This window comes from Leucopleurus acutus (assembly GCF_964270905.1).
Source record: "Leucopleurus acutus genome assembly, chromosome: 2".
Taxonomy (NCBI): domain Eukaryota; kingdom Metazoa; phylum Chordata; class Mammalia; order Artiodactyla; family Delphinidae; genus Leucopleurus; species Leucopleurus acutus.
In genome coordinates this window covers 48,009,041-48,030,829 of record NC_139143.1, presented here as the reverse complement: position 1 = coordinate 48,030,829, position 21,789 = coordinate 48,009,041, and the positions used below count along the sequence as shown (strand labels likewise).

The window sequence follows — 21,789 nt, the reverse complement described above, 5'->3', positions numbered from 1 at the left end:
TCATCTTAGAGATAGTTAAAAAATTTTTAAATGAGACTATTTTTGGATTGAAACATAAGATATAATTTTTGATGGTACAAAATAATTAAGAAAAGTGGAATTAATAGAAGTAAAAGGCTATTAAGTAGACAATGGAGAATGTAAGAACTATAACTTGTCTAAGGTATGGCTTGAGGGAAGTCATGACTTATTTTAGCATGTTAAGAAAAGGTATGATGTAGTCATAATGATGTACAGTAAAGATACTAGTACCATTAAATAAAAGCTGATAATCAAGGGGTGGTGAAGGAAGTAGGCAACATATGATTGGCAAGTCCACAGAATCCCTTTGGAACCACAATACATTTATTTAAAAAGTTTAAAAAGAAAGAGAGAAAGCAAACCAAAACCTTTCCCACCAATCATAGGTGTCAATAAAACACTGGACTCAGCACAATGGGACATACATGGATGGTCAAGAAAAGTCCCTTTGTTAGAGGAACTCTCCATAAGAGGATACTGATATTTATATAAGGGGTTGTAATACCAAGCAGAATGTCGCAAGGTCTCTGGTAATATAAACAAAAGTGCAATTCTAATTGAGAGGACAGAGTGGGGAGTGAATCCTTTCAACTAAGGATATTAGGGAAGACTTGAACAAGTAGATATCATATGAATTAAGCCTTGAAAGACAGGGTAGAATTTCAGTATTGAGGAAGGATCATTTGAACCTGAAGGACCACTGTTATGAAAGACAGGAAAGCAGAAATGTACCTGTTATGTTGGAAGAATGATAAGTAGCCCACTGTGGCTGGTTGAGGTAAAGGGAGATTAGAAGGTAGTTTGTAGCTCGATCATGGGGGATATCAAATGTCAGGCTGAGGAACTTTGGCTTGATTCTGTAGGTAATGAGATCTTAAAATTTTGAAGTAGTGACCATGCTCTAACTTTTGTTGTAGCTATTATTGTTATTTAAATATGTCTATTATGTACCAAACTTTGTTGAAGGCTTGTATATACATCTTTCACTGTTTACAATAACCCTAACTAGTGAAATTTGTATTCCTCTTATAGTCATGAGGAAATTAAGCCTCAGAGAGATAAAATAACTTGTTCACACACACTTAGTCAGTCGAGGGCAAGCTGACCTTAAACTCTGGGTCTGTCAGACCCTAAAGACATGATTATTCTTCCTAACACACTGAAAGCTACATGGTTGTAGCGTGAAGGATGGATTAATGGGCCCATCTTTTCAAGAGATTGGAATTAGGGAGACATTTATGTTGTAGTAGAGAGAATGAAAGGGAGCTAAATAGATGGGTATTAGAGACTTGACAAAAGTAGAAATGACTAGGTTTAGCAACCTGTTGGCTATGTTAGTTAGAGGACTTCTGGGTTTCTAGTTTTGATGGCTGGGATATTAGGGATGTGATTAACTGGCCTGAATAGAAGCTCTGAGACCAACTGATATTTAGATTTCTGTTGAGAAATAAGAGAAAATTAGAAGCCTCCTCCCCACTTCAGTGTGCTGAAGTCACCTAGGGCACCTTTTTTAAACTGCAAACTTTCAGTAACCCAAACACCAGGAAAAAAAAAGGTTAATTCATTAAGTTTGTGTTGGATAGGGCCCAAGAATCTATATTTTAATTAGCATCCTAGGAGATGCCATTATGGGTAAGTTTACAAACCACACTTTAGAAGCAGTTCTTGAAAATAATGGAAGTGCAGTAATATGACATTCAGTTTGGCATTTATTTGGCCTTTTCAGCATTATTCCTTATGATGTTCATCTCAAGTCTTAGACTGAATAGTCTTAGATTAAAATGAGTGTTTAATGTACCATCCTGTCTTATTATTTTAGTTTTAAACATGGCACACTTGCAGATCTTAATATGGGATTCAATGTCATGTGTTTCTTATTAAGAAAAATGTCATGCCTACAAAAAACCCTTTTCCTTGATTTTTCCTAGTAACTTGTAGAGAGTTACTTTCTTTAAAGCTTCACTTCATATGAACCTTCAGAATGTAACTGATCCATCTTCTATTCAATATGCAGATCGCTCTGAATTGTATGGTGAAGTTGGCCAAGGGTAGGCCCCATCTCAGCCAGTCTGTAGTTGAGACCTTGTTGACTCAGTTGCACAGTGCTCAGGACGCTGCCCGGATCCTGATGTGCCACTGCCTGGCCGCCATTGCCATGCAGCTGCCTGTGTTGGGTGATGGAATGCTCGGTGACCTCATGGAGCTCTACAAGGTGATCGGACGATCAGCCACGGACAAGCAACAAGAACTTCTGGTAAGGAGCCACTTTTTGAACCTGCTGTGGAAGAATAGGATCTGGTCTAGTGGGAATTACTTTCAGAATTCCACAGGTTAAAGTAATTAGCTGAGACCAAGAGCATGCTGAAGTCAAAATAGGGCTGGGACCTGGAGCTTTTTACCATTTCCTCTTTTGGTGTAGAAAGCCCTATTTAGTTCACATGTAAAACTGCTTTCTTCCTAAGCCCTGTCAAATCAGCTTAGTGTAACCAAAGCCTTCAATCTGATATTTTTGTTTTATTACAAAGGACAAAATGAAAATGAAGGTTTTTTTCTTTTTTATACAAGACAAATAAATAATGAACCAAACCGTGTATTGTACTTCCAAAAATGTAAGTTAAAGACCTAGTGATATCAATGACCATAAATTAACCCAATTCCTCTTTGCCAATCCAGGACCTCTTTAGCTGTTTAGGATCCAGTTTAGGTTTCAGTACAGTCCAGGGGCTGGGAAAGGTACATGCTTAGAAAAAAAAACAGAAGGTTTGGAAGCTGTATAATAATGTTTAGTTGGAAGTTCTCCAGGGCTGAGAGTAGACTACGTTCTAAATATGCATAAATTATATGTAAGCTTTAAAGTAGCCACTCCGTATTGTTTGTGGTCATCTGGCTTTATGGCTTGGGAAAAAAACTTAGTGAAATTACTTACTCAAGCCCATTTTATGTTTAATCCTGCAGGGGGCATTGTGTAAAAGATTGCCCCCATTTCATCATTTGCTATCAGTAAAGGTTACCCAGATGACTAAGTGGCAGTGGTCGTGGGAATCAGGCAGTTATCACAGTATGTATGGATCCTTGTGTGTATCAGCTTTGGAATACTGAGAAGCAGTTAGCCAAGTTTATTTTTCATTGAAGCAGCATTTTCAATTAATGCTTTTTATTGCTTTTTTCTTAGTACTACTTTAAAGCAACTTTAAATTATGAAACATAATATTCAAAAACACATAAGGAATAATATGATGAAAGCTTTTGCATCCATCACCTAGATTAAGAAAAAAGTGTTACTAGTACACTTGACTTGTACCCTGCTGTGTATCTCTCTGATAGTGTCGTCTTCCTTCCTAACAGGATAGGTAACCACTCTCCCGAATTTGGTGTTTGTCATTCCCGTCCATGTTGTTATATATTTACTACCTTAGTATATATCCTAAGGGATATGCAATATTTTTGGCATATTTTTAACTTTGTGTTCTCATACTGCATGTAATCTTTTGCATTTTGCCTATTTTTGCCTGTTTTGCATGAATCGTCTATACTGATAAGTGTATTTCTAGTTTATCCACTTCACTGCTCTATAGTATTTCATTGTGTGATTATATCATAGTTTATCCATATTTATGGGCATTGTTTCTAATTATTTGCTGTTATACACAATGCTCTGAGCAAAGGAATAAAGTGGAAATTTTATAAATGTCAAAGGAAGACAAATTTTGTTCTTTTTTGATAGGCTCTAATTAGTTTTTAACGCTTTTGGGTAAAGTTATCTTTGACATTGCATAGAGTTAATGATTTTCTTGACTTTCTTACGTCTTGCTCGATGTTAGGTGAGCTTGGCCACTGTGATTTTTGTAGCCAGTCAGAAAGCACTGTCTCCTGAAGTAAAGGCAGTAATTAAGCAGCAGCTTGAAAGCGTCTCCAACGGATGGACTGTATACCGAATTGCCAGACAGGCATCCCGAATGGTACGTAGTATCCTTCTATGTGAACTGGGTTGGTGAAAATGGCAGATTACGAACCTTAGGTTGTGTGATTGTTACTCCTAGTCAAAACTAAAGATGAAGGTAGAAGTACTTTTTAGTCATGCGATTAAAAGATGATGAAGGAAAGGACCTAATTTTTAACATATGCACAGAGAATGGTATATATGTTATTATGGGGAAGTTCCATGGGAATTCCAAAAATATGAGCTCTTTCTGGCTGTAGGTTGTTAGCAGCACTTTCATTTTGTCCTGTGCTCCCGTAAGCACAGCTCCCTCCCACCCACGTTTATATTCTCCCCTTTCAGTACACCATGTCGTTCTTCCCTTTCCCTCTCCAACTTTATCATTCTTATGTGGAAACGGGAAAGTTTTAGTCTTCTGTTCCCTCTCAACCATATGGAAATCCTAACGATTTTTATTTACTTTTGTTTGAGAGGAAATATAGAGCTTGGATAGTATAGAAATTCTTTGGGGATAAGTCCAGAGAACAAAATTTGAGAAGCATTATTCTAGGTGATGGAAGCACATGTTCACATTTTACAGTGTTTCTCAAATGGGAGAAGAAGCACTATTGACAGGATATTTCTTTATTATACCCAACTGTCCCAAGCATCCAAGCACTGCAAGACAGTGAGCATCCCTCGCCCCCATGCATTAAAAGGCATTCACATCCTCCCACAGCTACCCTTCCCTCAGTCGTTTCCAGAGGGCGCAGTGCTCCTCTTGGTAATCGCTTGATGGAACTTAACTGGAGTTCTCCCCACCCCACTAAATAGCTCATACAAAATGACATACAATAAATATTTATACTTTCTATATTTTGAACTAAAGTTCTAGACATGGGTTATAGTTACTTCCATTCATTTTCTCTTTGGAACTGTTTTGGTAAAGAACTTCAGTCATTATGTTACATAAAAGCAGCTCAGCATGTTTTCTCTGAAGAAATACTTAGACTGAGTCTCACAGAGTTATAATGTGAGGAGTGATTGTTAAAACTTATCCAAGGTTTGGGTTTCTCTTTTAGCTGCTACATCAACTAATTCAAGTGTAAGAACCTCATTATCCTCCCCCCCTTATTTTTCTTAGGGTAATCACGACATGGCCAGAGAGCTTTATCAGAGTTTGCTGACTCAGGTTGCCTCAGAACATTTCTACTTCTGGCTGAATAGTTTGAAAGAGTTCTCACATGCAGAACAGTGTCTCACTGGGTTGCAAGAGGAGAATTATAGTTCAGCACTTTCTTGCATTGCTGAGTCTTTAAAATTCTACCACAAAGGGATTGCTTCCTTAACAGTAAGTTCTCTTAATTCTCCTTTGGTGATGATGACTTGTGTGACAATGGTCTCCCTTTTCTTTTGGGGCTTATCCTCTTTTAACCTTGAAAAACCTGCTGATATATATGTATTTGGCAGTATTACAGTAATAAATAGGACATGGAAGTAGATCATTAACCCCTCCCCCACTTTTTAACATTCATAGATTGGTGAACATTTATCATTTTGTTTTTATCAAGTATCAGGTACACATGTGAAGAGGATTGCTGAATCCATGCAGGAAGGATAAAGTGGAGATAGGGTCCTCCCTTTCCAGACTCCTGTTAGTAAGACTCCAGCCTGGGTGACTGCTACTGTCAAACATAAACCCTCCACCCCATCTCATACCTGGCAACTACTCACTAAGAAACTAGAGTTTCTTGCTTTGTAAATAAAGAAGAAATGATGAGGGATGCTAGCGTCTCACCTTTTATCCCACTGTGATATCCTCCTATTCCAAATTAACATTCAGCCAGCTACTATTCCCCTTTTTTTTTTTCCCAAGAAAGAAAGGGTGTGGCAGAGAGAGCAGATCCTTAACATTTCCTTGAAACTAGTTATATTCCTAAGAATCTGTTCCCTAAAATGTGCATTTTCTGTATTAATGCAAGGACTTTTTCCCCTTAAGAGTAAAGAGTTTATGTAATCAGCATTAAATATGTTTAAAGTATTGTCACGTGACTTTAAAAATTGTATATATTTAGATGGGGCCATAAAACTTTTGCTACCTGTTTTTTTTTTTTTTTTGCGGTACGTGGGCCTCTCACTGTTGTGGTCTCTCCCGTTGCGGAGCACAGGCTCCGGACGCGCAGGCTTAGCGGCCATGGCTCACCAGCCCAGCCGCTCCACGGCATGTGGGATCCTCCCGGACTGGAGCACAAACCCGTGTCCGCTGCATCGGCAGGCAGACTGTCAACCACTTGCACCACCAGGGAAGCCCTACCTGTTTTATATTTATCACATAATCTAAAATATTTTTAATGGTGGGCCATGCAAAGAGAAATGTTTCAAAGTAGAACAAAGAATAAACAGATGTCACAAAAGAGACAGACTATTCAGGTTACTGTGGGTACATATCTTTTGAAGAATGATTTATTGATTAACTGCCATTTTAAAACAGGAATATAGGAATGGCTGCCCTCCATTTTAAGGGGTAGCACTGACTGCAGTGATTCTCTCCTCTTGATTATCTTAGGAAAAGATTGTTGTTACCTATATCAGGCTAATAAATACCTTAGAAAATGAAAAAGTAGTTATTGCCTCTGATCAGTAGGATAATTTCATTTTCTAGTTGATGTGGAACAGAAAATTGTTAATCATGCAGTACAGTAAATGGTAAGAACTGTGAAACAGGCTCACAAAACAATGAGGCAGATAGAATTAATATTATGAAAAATCCCGTTGAATAGTTAATAGTCTTTTAATGATTTGTGTGTATGTGTGTTTAATGAGGCTTGGCAGTAAGTAAGGACTGAATTCTGACGTAGGAAGAAAGTACCCAGTTGACAGAAGGCCCTTGTCTTAGTCTCCGTTCTGCCATTAACACAGGCAAGGGCAGGTTATTGGGCCTCAAATCATCTTTTGAAATGGAGTTCCTTTATTCAACACTGTAAGCACTTGCTATGTGCCTCACACTGCTTTGAGGATAAAAAGAAATCAGGAAATGAGTCTCCACTTGAGCATAATCTGAAGGGGAAGGCAGTATGATCCATACAATCATTTGGAACTTCTCACATTTCTGATTGTACTATACTATCAGGGTTTTGTTTTGTTTTAAGGTTTTTAGAAAACCTGTTGATTTGACAAGTATGGATGTGACGGTAGCTTTCTGTCTTTTTAACGAAGATGATTTGAGCATGAATTGCCCTTTTACTCTCTGACACATGAATGTTCTAATTTGAGGTTGTCAGCTATGAGGATTATACTTTTTACCTTCTTCAACCAAACTAAAGAGAAGTTAAAAATTCTGTGCTTGTGGGGCCGCTATGGCGATGTTTGGGTGCTTAATTTCCCAGTGCAGTGATTAATGATAGTTATCTTGCTTCTTAGAAATAAAAATTGTAAGAAGTGTTTGTATTAGTTTTCCATGCTGTGTAACAAATTACCACAAATTTAGTGGCTTAAAACAACACCCATTTATTATTTTACGGTCTCTATGAGTCAGAAGTCCAGGCATGACTTAACTGGGTCCTCTGCTCATGTTGTCACAGAGTTGCAGTCAAGGTGTCAGCCAGGGCCAGTCTTGTCTGAGGCCTGGGCTCAGGGTCCTCTTCTAAATTCGTGTAGTTTTTGGCAGGATTTATTTCCTCACAGCCGTAAGACTTGTGGAAGCTTCAGGGCCTACAGGAGAATCTCTTACCTTCAAGACCCTCTTTTAATGGACTCACCTGATGAGGCGAGATCTACCCAGAATAATTTCCCTTTTGATTAATATAAAGTCAGCTCATTAGCGACCTAAATTACATCCTCAAAATCTATTACCTTTGTCGTATTCCATTAGATAGAAGCAAGTTACAGGTTCTACCCACGCTTTAAGGGAGATAGATAAGGTGTGGAGACTGGGGCGGGGGTGGGAGTGGTGGCATGAGTTAGAGGAACGATTTTAGCAATCTGCCTCCAATGGTGGGTTTTAAATTTATTTTTTATTTTATTAAATATTGAATAGGTATTATATCTACATATATATTATGTGAGGTATATAAAAATATCAAATATCCAGGTATACCTAGCACTCAGTTTAGGAAATGGGACATTACCATTTCCTTTAAAATTCATGTGTGCCCCTCCATGTTTGTATACCAGTTCCCACCTCACAAAGGTAACCACAATACTGAATCTTTTTGTTTTGTAAGTTTGTTTGATTATTTATTTATTTTTGGCTGTGTTGGTCTCCATTGCGGCGTGCAGCCTTCTCATTGCCGTGGCTTCTCTTGTTGTGGAGCACAGGCTCTAGGCGCGTGGGCTCAGTAGTTGTGGCACGTGGGCTCAGTAGTTGTCGTGCACAGGCTTAGTTGCTCTGCAGCATGTGGGATCTTCCCGGTCCAGGGCTTGAACCCGTGTGCCCTGCATTGGCAGGCAGACTCTTAACCACTAACCACTGCGCCACCAGGAAAGTCCCCATCCTGAACCTTGTATGTACCATTCCCTTGCCTTTCTTTACAATTTTAACATGCTTTTCTTTAACTCTTAAGGTATTGTTTTATGTTGCTTGTTTTTGAATTTTATATAAAAAGGAATCATGTATTTTTCTTTGACTTGCTTTGGTTATCTAAATTATATTCCTAAGATTCATCCATCTTGTTGCATAAAGCTTTAGGTCAGTTTCACTGCTGTATACCCATGTATTATATGATTATACGTCAATTTATTTTCCCATTCTAATGTTGATGGAAATTTTGATTTTTCCAGTTTTTTGTTATTAAAACATTACTGCTGTGAACATTCTTGGACACATTTTGATGCACCTATGTAAAGGTTTCTCTGGGATACTGATTCTCAACTGGGGATGATTCTAGCTCCATTTGGCAATGTCTGGAGACATTTATGGTTATCACAACTCACCAAGGTGTTAGTGGCATTTAGTGGGTAAAGGCCAAAGATGCTGCTGAACATCCAGCAATGCACAGGACAACTCCCCTCAACAAAGGATTATTTGGTCCAAAATGTCACTAGTATACTGAGATTGAAAACCCTTCTCTAGGGCAGTACTCACTCAGAACTATGTATCTGCCCCCTGCTCCAATTTAGAAATGTGTGAGGATGTTTCTGTTTGTCCCAGTGATAGAGGGGTTGGAGGGACTGCTGTTGGCCTAATGCTCAGTGGCTGGAGTTGCTTAATCTCCAGAAATGCTGAGGATACTCCTGCCCCTATTAAGAGATACTGATCTAAAATACTACCTTGGAGTGGAATTGCATAAGGTGTACATCTTCAATTGACTAGCTAATACCAGGAGTTTTTCCATAGTGGTTTTACAAATTTACAATCCTTCCAGTAGTGTATAAGAGTTCCTGTTACTCTACATTTTCCCCCTCACTTGGTATGTTCTGGAAGTTATGATTGGAGTTTCCCAAATTACTAATACAATTAAACTTTATATATCTATATATTTGAGGTATGATTGATATATAACATTGGATTAGTTTCAGATGTGCAACACGACTTGATATTTGTATATATTGTGAAATCACTACAGTAAGTATGGTGACAGTTAACATCTGTCACATACATAGTTAGAAAATTTTTTTTTCTTGTGAAGAGGAGTTTTAAGATCTACTCTTTTAGCAACTTTCAAATATTCAATATAGTATTTTTAAAATTTATTTTTTCTTCCAGTTTTACTGAGATATAATTGACATACAGCACTGTATAAATTTAAGGTGTACAACATAATGATTGACATACATACGTCATGAAATGATTACCATAATAGGGTTAGTGAACATCCATCATCTCATATAAATACAACATTAAAGAGATAGAAAAAACAACTTTTCTTCTTGTGGTGAGAACTCAGGATTTTACTCTCTTAACAACTTTCATATATATCATACAGCAGTATGTTATCTTTATTGTGTTGTATTTATATCCTTATATCGTTATATCCTTAGGACTTACTTATAACTGGAATTCTGTACCGTTTGACTGCCTTCGTTCAGTTCTCCCTCCCAACCCCCACCCAGCCTTCCACCTCTGGTAGCCACAAATTTGATCTACTCTTCTATGAATTTGTTTGTTCATTTGTTTATTTACATTTAATGACCTATGAAATTCAGTTTCTAATGCGCAGCACACAGATTCAGTATTTGTGTATATTTCAAAATGATACTATGATAAGTCTAGTTGTCATCTGTCACCATACAAAGATGTTACATAATTATTGGCTATATTCCCCATATGGTACATTACATACCTGTGGTTCATTTATTTTGTAACTGATAGTTTGTACCTCTTAATCTCCCTTAGCAGTTTCCTCTCCCCACCCTCTTCCCCTCTGGCAACCACCTCTTCTATCTGTGCCTCTCTTTCTGTTTAGTTATGTTTGTTCATTTGTTTTGTTTTTTAGATTCCACATATAAGTTAAATCATACAGTATTTGTCTTCGTCTGTCTGATTTATTTCACTTAGCCTAATATCCTCTAGGTCCATCAGTGTTGTCACAAATGTCAAGATTTCATTCTTTTTTATGGCTAATATTCCATTGTGTGTGTGTGTGTGTGTGCATATATATATATACACACACATATATATATGCCACATCTCCTTTATCCATTTTTCTCTTGATGGGGACTTAGGTGGCTTCTGTATCTTGGTTATTGTAAATAATACTGCAGTGAACATAGGGATGCATATGTCTTTTTTAATTAGTGTTTTTATTTTCTTTGGATAAAAACCCAGAAGTGGAATTGTTGGATCCTGTGGTAGTTCTGTTTTTAATTTTTTGAGGAACTTTCATACTGTTTTCCATAGTGACTGCACCAATTTATATTCCCACCAGAAGTGCACAAGTTTCCCTTTTCTCCACATCCTCTCCAACACTTGTTACCTGTGGTCTTTTTGATGGTAGCCATTCTGACAGGTGTGAGGTGATATCTCATTGTGGTTTTGATTTGCATTTCCCTGGATGAGCATCTTTTCATGTGCCTTTTGACCATCTGTGTGTCTTCCTTGGAAAAATGTCTATTTAGGTCCTCTGCCCATTTTTAACTGGATTTTTTGCTTTTTTTTAATGTTGAGTTGTTTGAGTTCTCTGTATATTTTGTATATTAACCCCTTGTTAGGTATATTGTTTCCAAATATCCCATTCAGTAGGCAGCCTTTTTGTTTTGTTGATAGTTTCCTTTGCTGTGCAAAAGCTTTTTTAGTTTGATGTAGTCCCATTTGTTTATTTCTGCTTTTGTTTCCCTTGCCTGAGGAGGCATAACCAAAAAAATATTGCTAGGTAAGACAGAGGATACTTAGCTCAATAAGACAGTATTCTGTCAAAGAGTGTACTTCCTGTTTTCTTCTAGAAATTTTATCGTTTCAGGTCTTACATTTAAGTCTTTAACCCATTTTGAGTTTATTTTTGTATGTAATGTGAAAAAGGAGTCCAATTTGATTCTTTTGCATGTAGCAGTCCATTTTTCCTAACACTACTTATTGAAGATGCTGTCTTTTCCTCATTGTATATTATTGCCCCCTTTGTTGTAGATTAATTGACCATATACATGTGGGTTTATTTCAAGGCTCTCTATTCTGTTCCATTCATCTGTGTCTGTTTTTGTGCCAAAACCATACCGTTTTGATTACTGTAGTTTTGTAGTAGAGTTTTAAATCAGGGAGTGTGATACGTCCACCTTTGTTCTTCTTTCTCAAGATTGTTTTGGCTATTTGGGGTCCTGTAAGGTTTCCATATGAATTTTAGAATTATGTGTTCTAGTTCTGTGAAAACTGCCATTTGATATTTTGATAGGGATTGCATTGAATTTGTAGATTGCCTTGGGTAGTATAGGCATTTTAACAATATTAATTCTTCCAAGCTATGAGCATAGCATATCTTTGCAGTTTTTGGTGTCATCTTCAGTTTCCTTTATTAATGTCTTACAGTTTTCTGAGTACAGGTCTTTTCCCTCCTTAGATTTATTCCCAGGTATTTTAAATTCTTTTTGATGTGATTATAAATGGTATTGTTTTCTTAATTTCTTTTTCTGATAGTTTGTTTTTTAGTATATAGAAACAGAACAGATTTCTGTGTATTAATCTTGTATCCTGCAACTTTATTGAATTCATTGATGAGTTCCTGTAGTTTTTTGGTAGTGTCTTTAGGATTTTCTATATATAATATCGTATCATCGGCAAACAGGGACATTTTTACTTCTTCCTCTCCAATTTGGATTCCTTCTACTTCTTTTTCTTGCCTGATTGCTGTGGCTAGGACTTCTAATACTATATTGGATAAAAGTGGTGAGAATGGGCATCCTTGTCTTGTTCCTGATCTTAGAGGAAATGCTTTCAGCTTTCCACCATTGAGTGGAAAACAAGCTGTGGGCTTGTCATATATGACCTTTATTATGCTTAGGTATATTCCCTCTATACCCACTTTGTGGAGAGTTTTTATCATAAATGGATGTTGAATTATGTCAAAAAGCTTTTTCTGGATCTGTTGAGATGATCATATGGTTTTTATTCTTCAGTTTGTTAATATGGTGTATAACATTGATTTTTGAACCATTCTTGCGTCCCTGGCATAAACCTCACCTGATCATGGTGTGTGATCCTCTTAATGTATTGTTGGATTCAGTTTGCTGATATTTTATTGAGGATTTTTGCATCTGTGTTCATCAGTGGTATTGGCCTGTAATTTTCTTTTTTTGTGGTATCTTTGTCTGGTTTTGGTATCAGGTGGTGCCAGCCTCATAGAATGAATTCAGAAGCATTCCTTCCTCTGCAGTTTGGAATAATTTGAGAAGCATAGGTGTTAATTCTCTTCAAAATGTTTGGTAAAATTCACCTGTGAAGTTATCTGGTGCTGGACTTTTGTTTGTCAGCAGTTTTTTAAATTACCCATTCAGTTGCATTACTGGTAATTGGTCTGTTCTTATTTTCTGTTTCTTCCTGATTCAGTCTTGGGCAATTGTACATTTCTAGGAATTTGTCCATTTCTTCTAGATTGTCCCTTTTATTGTTGTATAATTGTTCATAGGAATATCTTATGATCCTTTATATTTCTATGGTGTGGGTTGTAACTTTTTCATTTCTTATTTTATTGATTTGGGCCTTTCTTTTTTTTCTTGATGAGTCTGGTGAAAGGTTTGTCAATTTTGTTTATATTTTCAGAGAACCAGCCATTAGTTTCATTGATCTTTTCCATTGTTTTTTTAGTCTCTATTTCATTTATTTCTGCTCTGATCTTTTCCTTCTATGATTTCTTTTGTGTATGCCTTTTGAGAGTGGAGTCTCTATTTCCCACAGTCCTCTGGCTCACCCCAAAATAAGCCCTGCTGGCCTTCAAAGCCAAGCATTCTAGGGGCTCCCGGCTGGGAAGCCCAGTCCCGGCTGGGACTCAAAGCCCTTGCTTTTTGAGGAGAACCTCTGCAGTTTGTAATTAGCCTCCCATTTGCTGGTCACCAACCTGGGGTATGGATCTTGACTATACCATATTTCCACCCCTCCTACCCATCTCTCTGTGGTTCCTTCTTTACGTCTCTAGCTGTAGAAGTTCTTTTCTGCTAGTCTTCGGGTCACTTTCATTGATATTTGCTCTGTAAATAGCTGTAATTTTGATGTGCCTGTGGGAGATGAGCTCAGGGTCCTTCTCCTCTGCTATCTTTGCCTCTCCCTCACAATATAGTCACCATGCTGTGCATTACATCCCCATAACTCATTTATTTTATAGCTGTACTTTTTGACCCAGTTCACCCATTTCATGCACTTCCCTACCCCCACCTCTGGCAACCATCTATCTGTTCTCTGTATCTATGAGCTTGGTTTTTGTTTTTAGATTCCACATATAAGTGAGATCATTCGGTAATTGTCTTTCTCTGTCTGACTTATTTCACTTAGCATAATACCGTCTAGATCCATTTGTGTTGTTACAGATGGCAAGATTTTATTCTTTTTTATGGCTGAATAATACTCCATTTTGTGTATATATACCACATTTTCTTTATTTATGTATCAGTGGACATTTAGATTGTTTCCATATCTTGGCTATTGTAAATAGTGCTGCAGTGAATATGGAGGTGCAGATATCTTCTTGAGTTAGTATTATTGTTTTCTTCAGATAAATACCCAGAAGTGGAATTGCAGAACCATATGGTAGTTCTGTTTTTAATTTTTGAGGGACTTCCATACTGTTATCCATAGTGGCTGCACCAGTTTACATTTCTACCAGCAGTGCACCAGGATTCCCTTTTTTCCACATCCTTGCCAACACTTGTTATTTCTTGTTTTTTGGATAATAGCCATTATAACAGGTGTGAGTTGAATTTTGTGCTTGTGGTTTTGATTTGCATTTCCCTGATGATTAGTGATGTTGAGCCTATAGGCCATCTGTATGTCTTTGGAAAAATGCCTATTCAAATCTCTGCCCATTTTTTAATTGGATTATTTGTTGTTGTTATTTTACTACTGACTTGTATGAGTTTTTAAATGTATTTTAGGTATTAACCCCTTACTAGATACATGATTTGCAAATATTTTCTCCCATTCATTAGGTTGCCTTTTTATTTTGGATGTTCTAGATACCAATCTTTTGTAGGTTATATGAGTTGCAAATATTATCTTCTGATTTGTGGCTTTTTATCACTTTAAGAAATGTTTTCCCTTCAAGTCACTACCTTTACCTTTCTCTGTAGAAGGCACTTTTGATTTCTAAAGCTATAGATTAGTCTCGCCTTGTTTTTCATTATTATTTAAGGACTCATGCAGTATTATGCTTTTGATTCTAGCTTCTCTGCTCAGCTTTATATTCGTGTGATGCATTCATGCTTTTTGTTGCATATTGCAGTAGTTTGTTCATTTTCATTTCATTGTGATATTCTTTTGGATAACTGTTATAACAATCTGTTTATCCATTTTATTTTTGAGAAACATTTGAGTTATTTCCAGGTTGGGGCTATTTAGAATAATTGGACTTTGAACTTTCTTACACACATCTTTTGATATAGGTGTGCCTATCTTCTGGATGGTAGTGCTGTGTCATAGATATACTGAGTTCAGCTCTAATAAATACTACCAAAAAGTTGCCTATGGTGGTTTCCAGTTTATACTACTATCAGTATAAATGCCTTTTGGGGTTCATAGTACTTCTGGGATATAAGGCTTGATGACTTTGATCAGTTATGGAACATTTGGCCATTATCTCTTTAGCCAATGCTTCTGTCCCTTTCTTCCTCATTTGGGATGTAGTGCGCCCATGTTAATTCTTTTTACCATGACTCATATATCTCTTATATTCTCTTCTTCATTTTCTACCTTTTTATCTCTCCATACTTAACTCTAAATATTTTCTTCTGACCTATCTTCCATTTCCATAATTCTCACTTACATTGTGTCTAATCAGCATGTCAGACTCATTCATTAAGTTCTTAATTTCATTTATTGTGTTTTTCCAGTTCCAGAATTTCCATTTGGTTATTTTATATTCTGTAGTTCTTCTCCAGGACTCTCTATCTTGTCATTTAAGTTCTTTAACATATTGATTGTAGTTATCTTGAAATTCATATATGATAGTCTGTTATCTGGATCTGTTGTGGTTTGTGTCTTTGACCTTTTATCCCCCTTTTGGTTTGAGGAATTTTGTCTTTGTTGTATACTTAGTTATTTTTTTAGTTAGTTTTGGACAGTGTGTGTGAAAAATTACAATGATTATATCATCCTTGCTTTGGCAGGCAGTTAGGCTAAGGGCAGATTACCCTAATCCAGCCAAGGATTGAACTGATTCAGAGCTAAGCTTCAGTCCTTGGAAGAGCCAGTATATTTTTGGTTCTCCTAACTCCTAGGGTATAGCCCTTTGAAGTTACAGCCAAAAGCCTGAAGTGTTTTCCACAGCCCTCTTAGTCTTATGAGACTGCTGAAAGCTCTGCTCAGCTTCTCAGACTCCCAGGAGCAGCTTTCAAATTAGCAAGTAATCACCAGATGTCAGTCTTATCTTCTTGGATTACCCATCTCTCCATGATTTTGGCTCCTTGTTGCCTTAGTAGCTCTTCAGTGCTTTTAGATAGATGTTCATAATATTTAACTCAGTTTTCCATTTGTTCTTAGCAGGAGGTCTGGTTTTAAACAGTTTAGTCTACTATTGCTTTAAGCTTGGCTTATTCTTTCAAAAACTGAGCTTGTATTAAGTGAAATAATCCAATTACAAGAAGACAAATATTATATGATTCCACTTAAATGAAAGTGGTCAGATCCATAAAAACAGAAAGTAGGGTGGTGGTTACTAGGGGCTTAAGGTCCATTGTTTGCACTGTGGTTCACTCTTGGTTGTCACATGTTCTTTACCACAATATATATAAATATTTTTAACTGAGTTTATTAAGTAGCTTTCCTTTCAGCCACATTGGGTTTTTTTAGCTGCTCCATATAGAAAACAGAATATGTACCAAAAGTCAAATTCAGTGAAGTAGCATTATATGTGTGTTTAACACAGATTTACCTCTGTATGTTTAGACTTTTAAAAAAAAGAAAGAAAGAACAAGAATGAGGGAAAATAGCTATTTAAATAATGGGGACACAAAATAGCACTTTAAATAGTGTGGACAGTTCTTCTCAATTAGCTTGTACCCCGGGGCTCTGAGTTTGCTGTTCCTTCACCTATGTTAAATTTACTGGAAGTAGTTCCTTCTTGAGGAATTTTCAGGGATAATTTTGACTGTATACAATTTTTGCCTTAGAACCCATTTCCGTTTTAAGCTTTAGCCCCCATGTAAAGAAGAATAAATAATATCCCTTTTATTTCTCATTGGCATTGTTCATAGCACTATAGTCTAAATTTTATTTTTATATGTTTTCTGTCTCTCATGGACGATATTACCTTTTTAAAGTCTTTGATTGACCTTTATCACAAGTTTATCTTTTCTGTGTTCTTTTTGAACATGCATACTATATCTAACATTGTTTTCCTCAGTATAACACGATGTAAGATGTACAGTCACTTTCAAAGTTACCATCTTATATCATCAAATATTTCTTGTTAGTCAGAAATAACTTCAGAGTAGCAGTAAATCTTTTTCGTTATAACTACATCTTGCTTCGCTTTCAGTTTTATAATGCATGTTAGGACAATATTGCAAATGATTTTTTGTCTGGTAAGATGGTCTACACTGTATATAACTGTATATATATCATATATACCCACTTGTATCCCTGACCCTTCTAAAGTTATTGATAAGCAGTAAATAAAAAATAGCAAGTAGCAGCTTAAGGGGCAGAGGAAGGGGGAACTTATCTTCCTATAAGAGCAAATCAAATCTCCAAGAAATTAAAAACAATTGAAATAGTCTCTTTAATATCCCTAATCTGTGCTGTTTCATGATTAGAACAAAACATCCCAAAAGTTTGAAAACCACAGAATTCAATATATTGATTATAGTTATTACCTCTAGCTTATATAATTTTATATAGGTGTAACTTTGCAATTTGAGAGGGATACTAGAGCAAGTGTATGTTCTTATAAAGGATACAGGAAGTGGCAAACTATTTCCTAGAGTAAAATATGAATTCCACCAAATAATAAAACTATAATTTGACACTTAAAACTAGAGAGAACTACACTAAGGTCAATACTTGGTCAGATGGATAAGATTGTAACTTAATTCTAGAACCTCCAGTCACACACCAGGCTCTCCTCCTAAAAGAAGAGTGTGAAATACTATCTAAGAACGGCATCAGCATGTTTTAAGCGAGTCATGTCAGGGAATAAAGTTAATTTCATTACGCCTCCATTTATTGTTAAGTTAGCATTTTTTTTGTAAGTCAACTATACTTCGGTAAATTTTTAAAAATCTGAAAAAGAATATATATATGTATAACTGAATCACTTTGCTGTACACCTGCAACTAACACAACAGTGCAAATCAACTACACCTCAATTAAAAGATAACTGATATTAAAAAAATAACTACTTTTCTAATAATACTAAGACGGTCCTTGCCTTTTCGCGGGGACACAATGGTACATATATATATCACCATCTTTATCCATTCATCTGTTGATGGATACCTAGGTTGTTTTCATATCTTGGCTATCGTAAATTATGCTGCCGTGAACATTGAGGTGCATCTATCTTTTCAAATTAGTGTTTTTGTATTCCTTGGATAAATACTCAGATATGGAATAGCTGGATCATATATGGTAGTTCTAGTCTTAATTTTTTGAGGAGTCTCCTTACTGTTTTCCATACTGGCTGCTCCAATTTACATTCCACACAACTGTGATTTTTAATATTGTCTAGTGAAATGGGTCAACATTTGGAATAACTGCACAATTCAGTGAATGGTGGAGAACCTATATAAACGCTTCTCCATTTTCCTGCTACACATCCCTGTGAGATCAAATTTTCTTAACAGACATCAACTAAAATGATATATTACAAGAGACTGAACACAGAAGCAGCTATGAGAATCCAGCTGTCTTTTATCAAGCTAGACATTAAAGAGATCTGCAAAAATATGAAACAAGTCCCTTGTTCTCACTAATCATTTTTTGAAAATAATGATTTTTCATAAAATGTTATTTATTGTTGAGTAACATGGAGTCAGTTTCTTATTGTAAGTTTAAATGAATGAATAAAAATCTTTTAAAAACAATCTTTTAGTCTTAATTTCTAATACTGTATATGTTTTCATGAACCCAAAGCCAGCTGCGAAGTGGGACAGGGCAGGCACTGGCTGGGAGAATTCAGGGTGGTAAAAAGGGACTCATTCCAATCCCTCTAGGAGATGTAAGTCTAAACTTCCCAATTCCTCATTTTTAGGAATTTCTTTATCTTACACATTTAACCTCTTAAGTATTTCATAAGGTAGGAGGGGAGAGAAAGACAGCTAAAGAAATTGGGAAGCAAAGGAGTCTTAAAAATCACTGATACTGCCTCACACCCATGAGGGTATAGACCCAAAAGAACTGAAAGCAGGAACTCAAACAGATATTTGTACATCCATGTTCAGAGCAGCATTACTCACACTAGCCAAGGGGTGGAAACAACCCAAGTGTCCACTGAAAGGTGAATGGATGAACAAGATGTGGTCTATCCAGACTATGGAATATTATTCAACCTTTAAAAGAGAAGGAAGTCCTGTCACCCGCTACGGCATGGAGGAACGTTGAGGACATTGTGCTTGGTAAAATAAGCAGGGGCCTCCGAGTAATGTTTAAATCAGATCACTCTTCATAGCAAACAATAAAGAGAAGTTGTATTCTGCTTATTAGTTCCGTTTCTCAGACCAGGAAGTGGATGCACAGCCTGGCTGGATGCTTCAGGCAGAGGTGGGCTTCATCTACCCGCCACCCTGGACCCCCTACGCTGGTGGCAGCGATCGGAACAAAGTGAGCTCGGCCCTGCGAAACCTCATGTTGTCATTACTTTTGTAACTTCAACGAGAAACAGATTTTTACATACATGACATCACAGACCATGCCTCTTGACCGTTACCCAATATAGAAACTGGCCCGATCACGAAGCTGAAGCAGCAGCTGGTTTGGGAAAGTCGCTGGTTGCAGGCGAGCGGCTGGGTCACTGTGCCACTTGCAGCTGCGTGACCCAAGGAGGTCTGTTCTGGTCCTGCTCAAAAAAGTCGCCACCCGGCTCTTCTCGGGAGCAGCCAACTCCAGAACCTGTGGTCCATCTGAGGGGTGGGCAGCCATCTTGGTGTGGCCCACAACGAGACCAGGGAGAGGGGACTGCTGTGAAATAGGAGCTGCGGAACGAAGCTTCGTGCCATCGACACAGCTGCACTGGGGCAGGTGGTTGGAACAAAGCTCTTCCACTGGCAAAGTTGTCCAAAGGCTGTGCAGTCAGGGGAGAGCCAGGAATCGTTGTCCTCTACCACGGTGTTTCGTACTCTTTTTTTTTTTTTTTTAACTGGACAATATAGTTTAATGTAGCAAAAATCTAGGGAACGATCCGGTATTTCAGTTAAGGCTCTGGGTGCCTGGAGGGGATCACTGACGGCACTTGCAGCTCTTCCTCTTTTCTGGAGATGGCCCTTCCAGCCACGTGTTGCCGTCCTGGATCAGCTTCTTCCCGGAGCAAAGCAGGAGCCCTTCTCCAGACAGCGATCCCACATAGGAGGAAGATTTCTGCAAAAATGGACAGTCGGCCAACACCCGTGCCTCTGCACTAGGGAAGGCCTGCCCTTCCCTTAACGTCTTGGAGCGCTCGGCCACCGGCGGGGCCCGCGGGCTCAAGGCAGCACCGCCTTTGAAAGTCCACCTTGAAATACGGACCACACTTTCCGGGTCGCTCTAAGGGAGGCCACTTCACCTGCCGACGGGGCCTTGCGTGGATCACCGGGGGACAGGTGCCTGAGGGCAGAGCGCGAGACCAGAGGCTAGCGTGCTGCGGTGGCTGGAGCCCGGACCAGGGCTAAGGGCGCCCGGGGTCAGGCGGGTCTCTGGGCACAGCCGCCGCGCTCGGGACGCACGTGCGCATCCGCAGGGAAGAAAGCGGGGGGGGGGGGGGGGGGGGGCTGCCGTGGGCCTGTACACAAAGAGGGTGCTCCACAGAGTAGGGGACTGGGCGCCAAACACTGCATTTAAAATATAATACGGGGGCTTCCCTGGTGGCGCAGTGGTTGAGAGTCCGCCTGCCGATGCAGGGGACACGGGTTTGTGCCCCGGTCCGGGAAGATCCCACATGCCGCGGAGCGGCTGGGCCCGTGAGCCATGGCCGCTGAGCCTGCGCGTCCGGAGCCTGTGCTCCGCAACGGGAGAGGCCACAACAGTGAGAGGCCCGCCTACCGCAAAAAAAAAAAATATAATACGGAACCTTGCCTGTGGTCTGAAGGCCCCACGTGGTCTGGCTGGCTCTTGCCTCACCTCCGCCAGCAACAGGCTTTTTTAACAGTGACGGTCTAACAATATATTTCTCCTGCCCTCACCTTTCTTTTCTCCCCCTTCCAACTTTTTTTTTTTTTTTTTTTTTTTGCGGTACGGAGGCCTCTCACTGTTGTGGCCGCTCCCGTTGCAGAGCACAGGCTCCAGACACGCAGGCTCAGTGGCCATGGCTCATGGGCCTAGCCACTCCGCAGTATGTGGGATCTTCCCGGACCAGGGCACGAACCCATGTCCCCTGCATCGGCAGGCGGACTCTCAACCACTGCACCACCAGGGAAGCCCTCCCCCTTCCAACTTTTAAAAATTCTGTTTAATGATTCCAGCATGTGAATTTCAGGCTAGAAAGGTAGGAAGGTGATAAGGGAATCTGGGGGGAATGGTAATGTCTGTGAAGCATCCCTCATATGATATCTTACAGATGACGGTCTAGTTAACCCATGTCTTGTGGGGTCTTTGCAAATGTAGGAAGTAAGGAACCTGAGTGTTGATGGAACATAGTTTTTCAGAGTTGATGCTAATGACAATAAGTTTTTCTTTCTAATATTACATCCTCCCCTAATAATGTAGGTGTTTATCCATCATCATTAGAACTACTGCTCTTTTGCAGACTCTGATAAATACTTTGTCCTTCAGCATCTTCCTTTTATGCTTACCTTGTATTAAATATAGCTTGTTTTTATTCCCCAGGCTGCCAGTACACCACTGAATCCTTTAAGTTTTCAGTGTGAATTTGTAAAGCTCAGGATTGACCTTCTCCAAGCCTTCTCTCAACTTATCTGTACTTGTAGTAGCCTCAAAACAAGCCCACCACCTGCAATTGCCACAACAATTGCCATGACCTTAGGGAATGACCTCCAGCGGTGCGGTCGCATCTCCAATCAGGTATGTCTTAACTTTATTTTCAGTGCAGTTTTTATTTACACTTTAGAGGTTTTTGAGGTTAGTT

At 38.5% G+C, this 21,789-nt stretch overlaps 1 protein-coding gene across 2 annotated transcripts in view; it reads left to right on the top strand.

Annotated features, from left to right (window-relative positions):
* Positions 1-21,789, top strand: part of INTS7 (integrator complex subunit 7) — a 106,043-nt gene that overhangs the window by 46,449 nt on the left and 37,805 nt on the right. For both annotated transcript variants that reach the window (XR_014325971.1, XM_082832645.1), the window contains exons 11-14: positions 2,036-2,275; positions 3,843-3,980; positions 5,085-5,291; positions 21,531-21,725. Coding sequence is in view for 1 of the 2 variants with exons in the window: in XM_082832645.1 (XP_082688771.1) it covers positions 2,036-2,275; positions 3,843-3,980; positions 5,085-5,291; positions 21,531-21,725 (780 nt within the window). In the remaining variant the exon portion in view is untranslated. The remainder of the gene's footprint in view (positions 1-2,035; positions 2,276-3,842; positions 3,981-5,084; positions 5,292-21,530; positions 21,726-21,789) is intronic.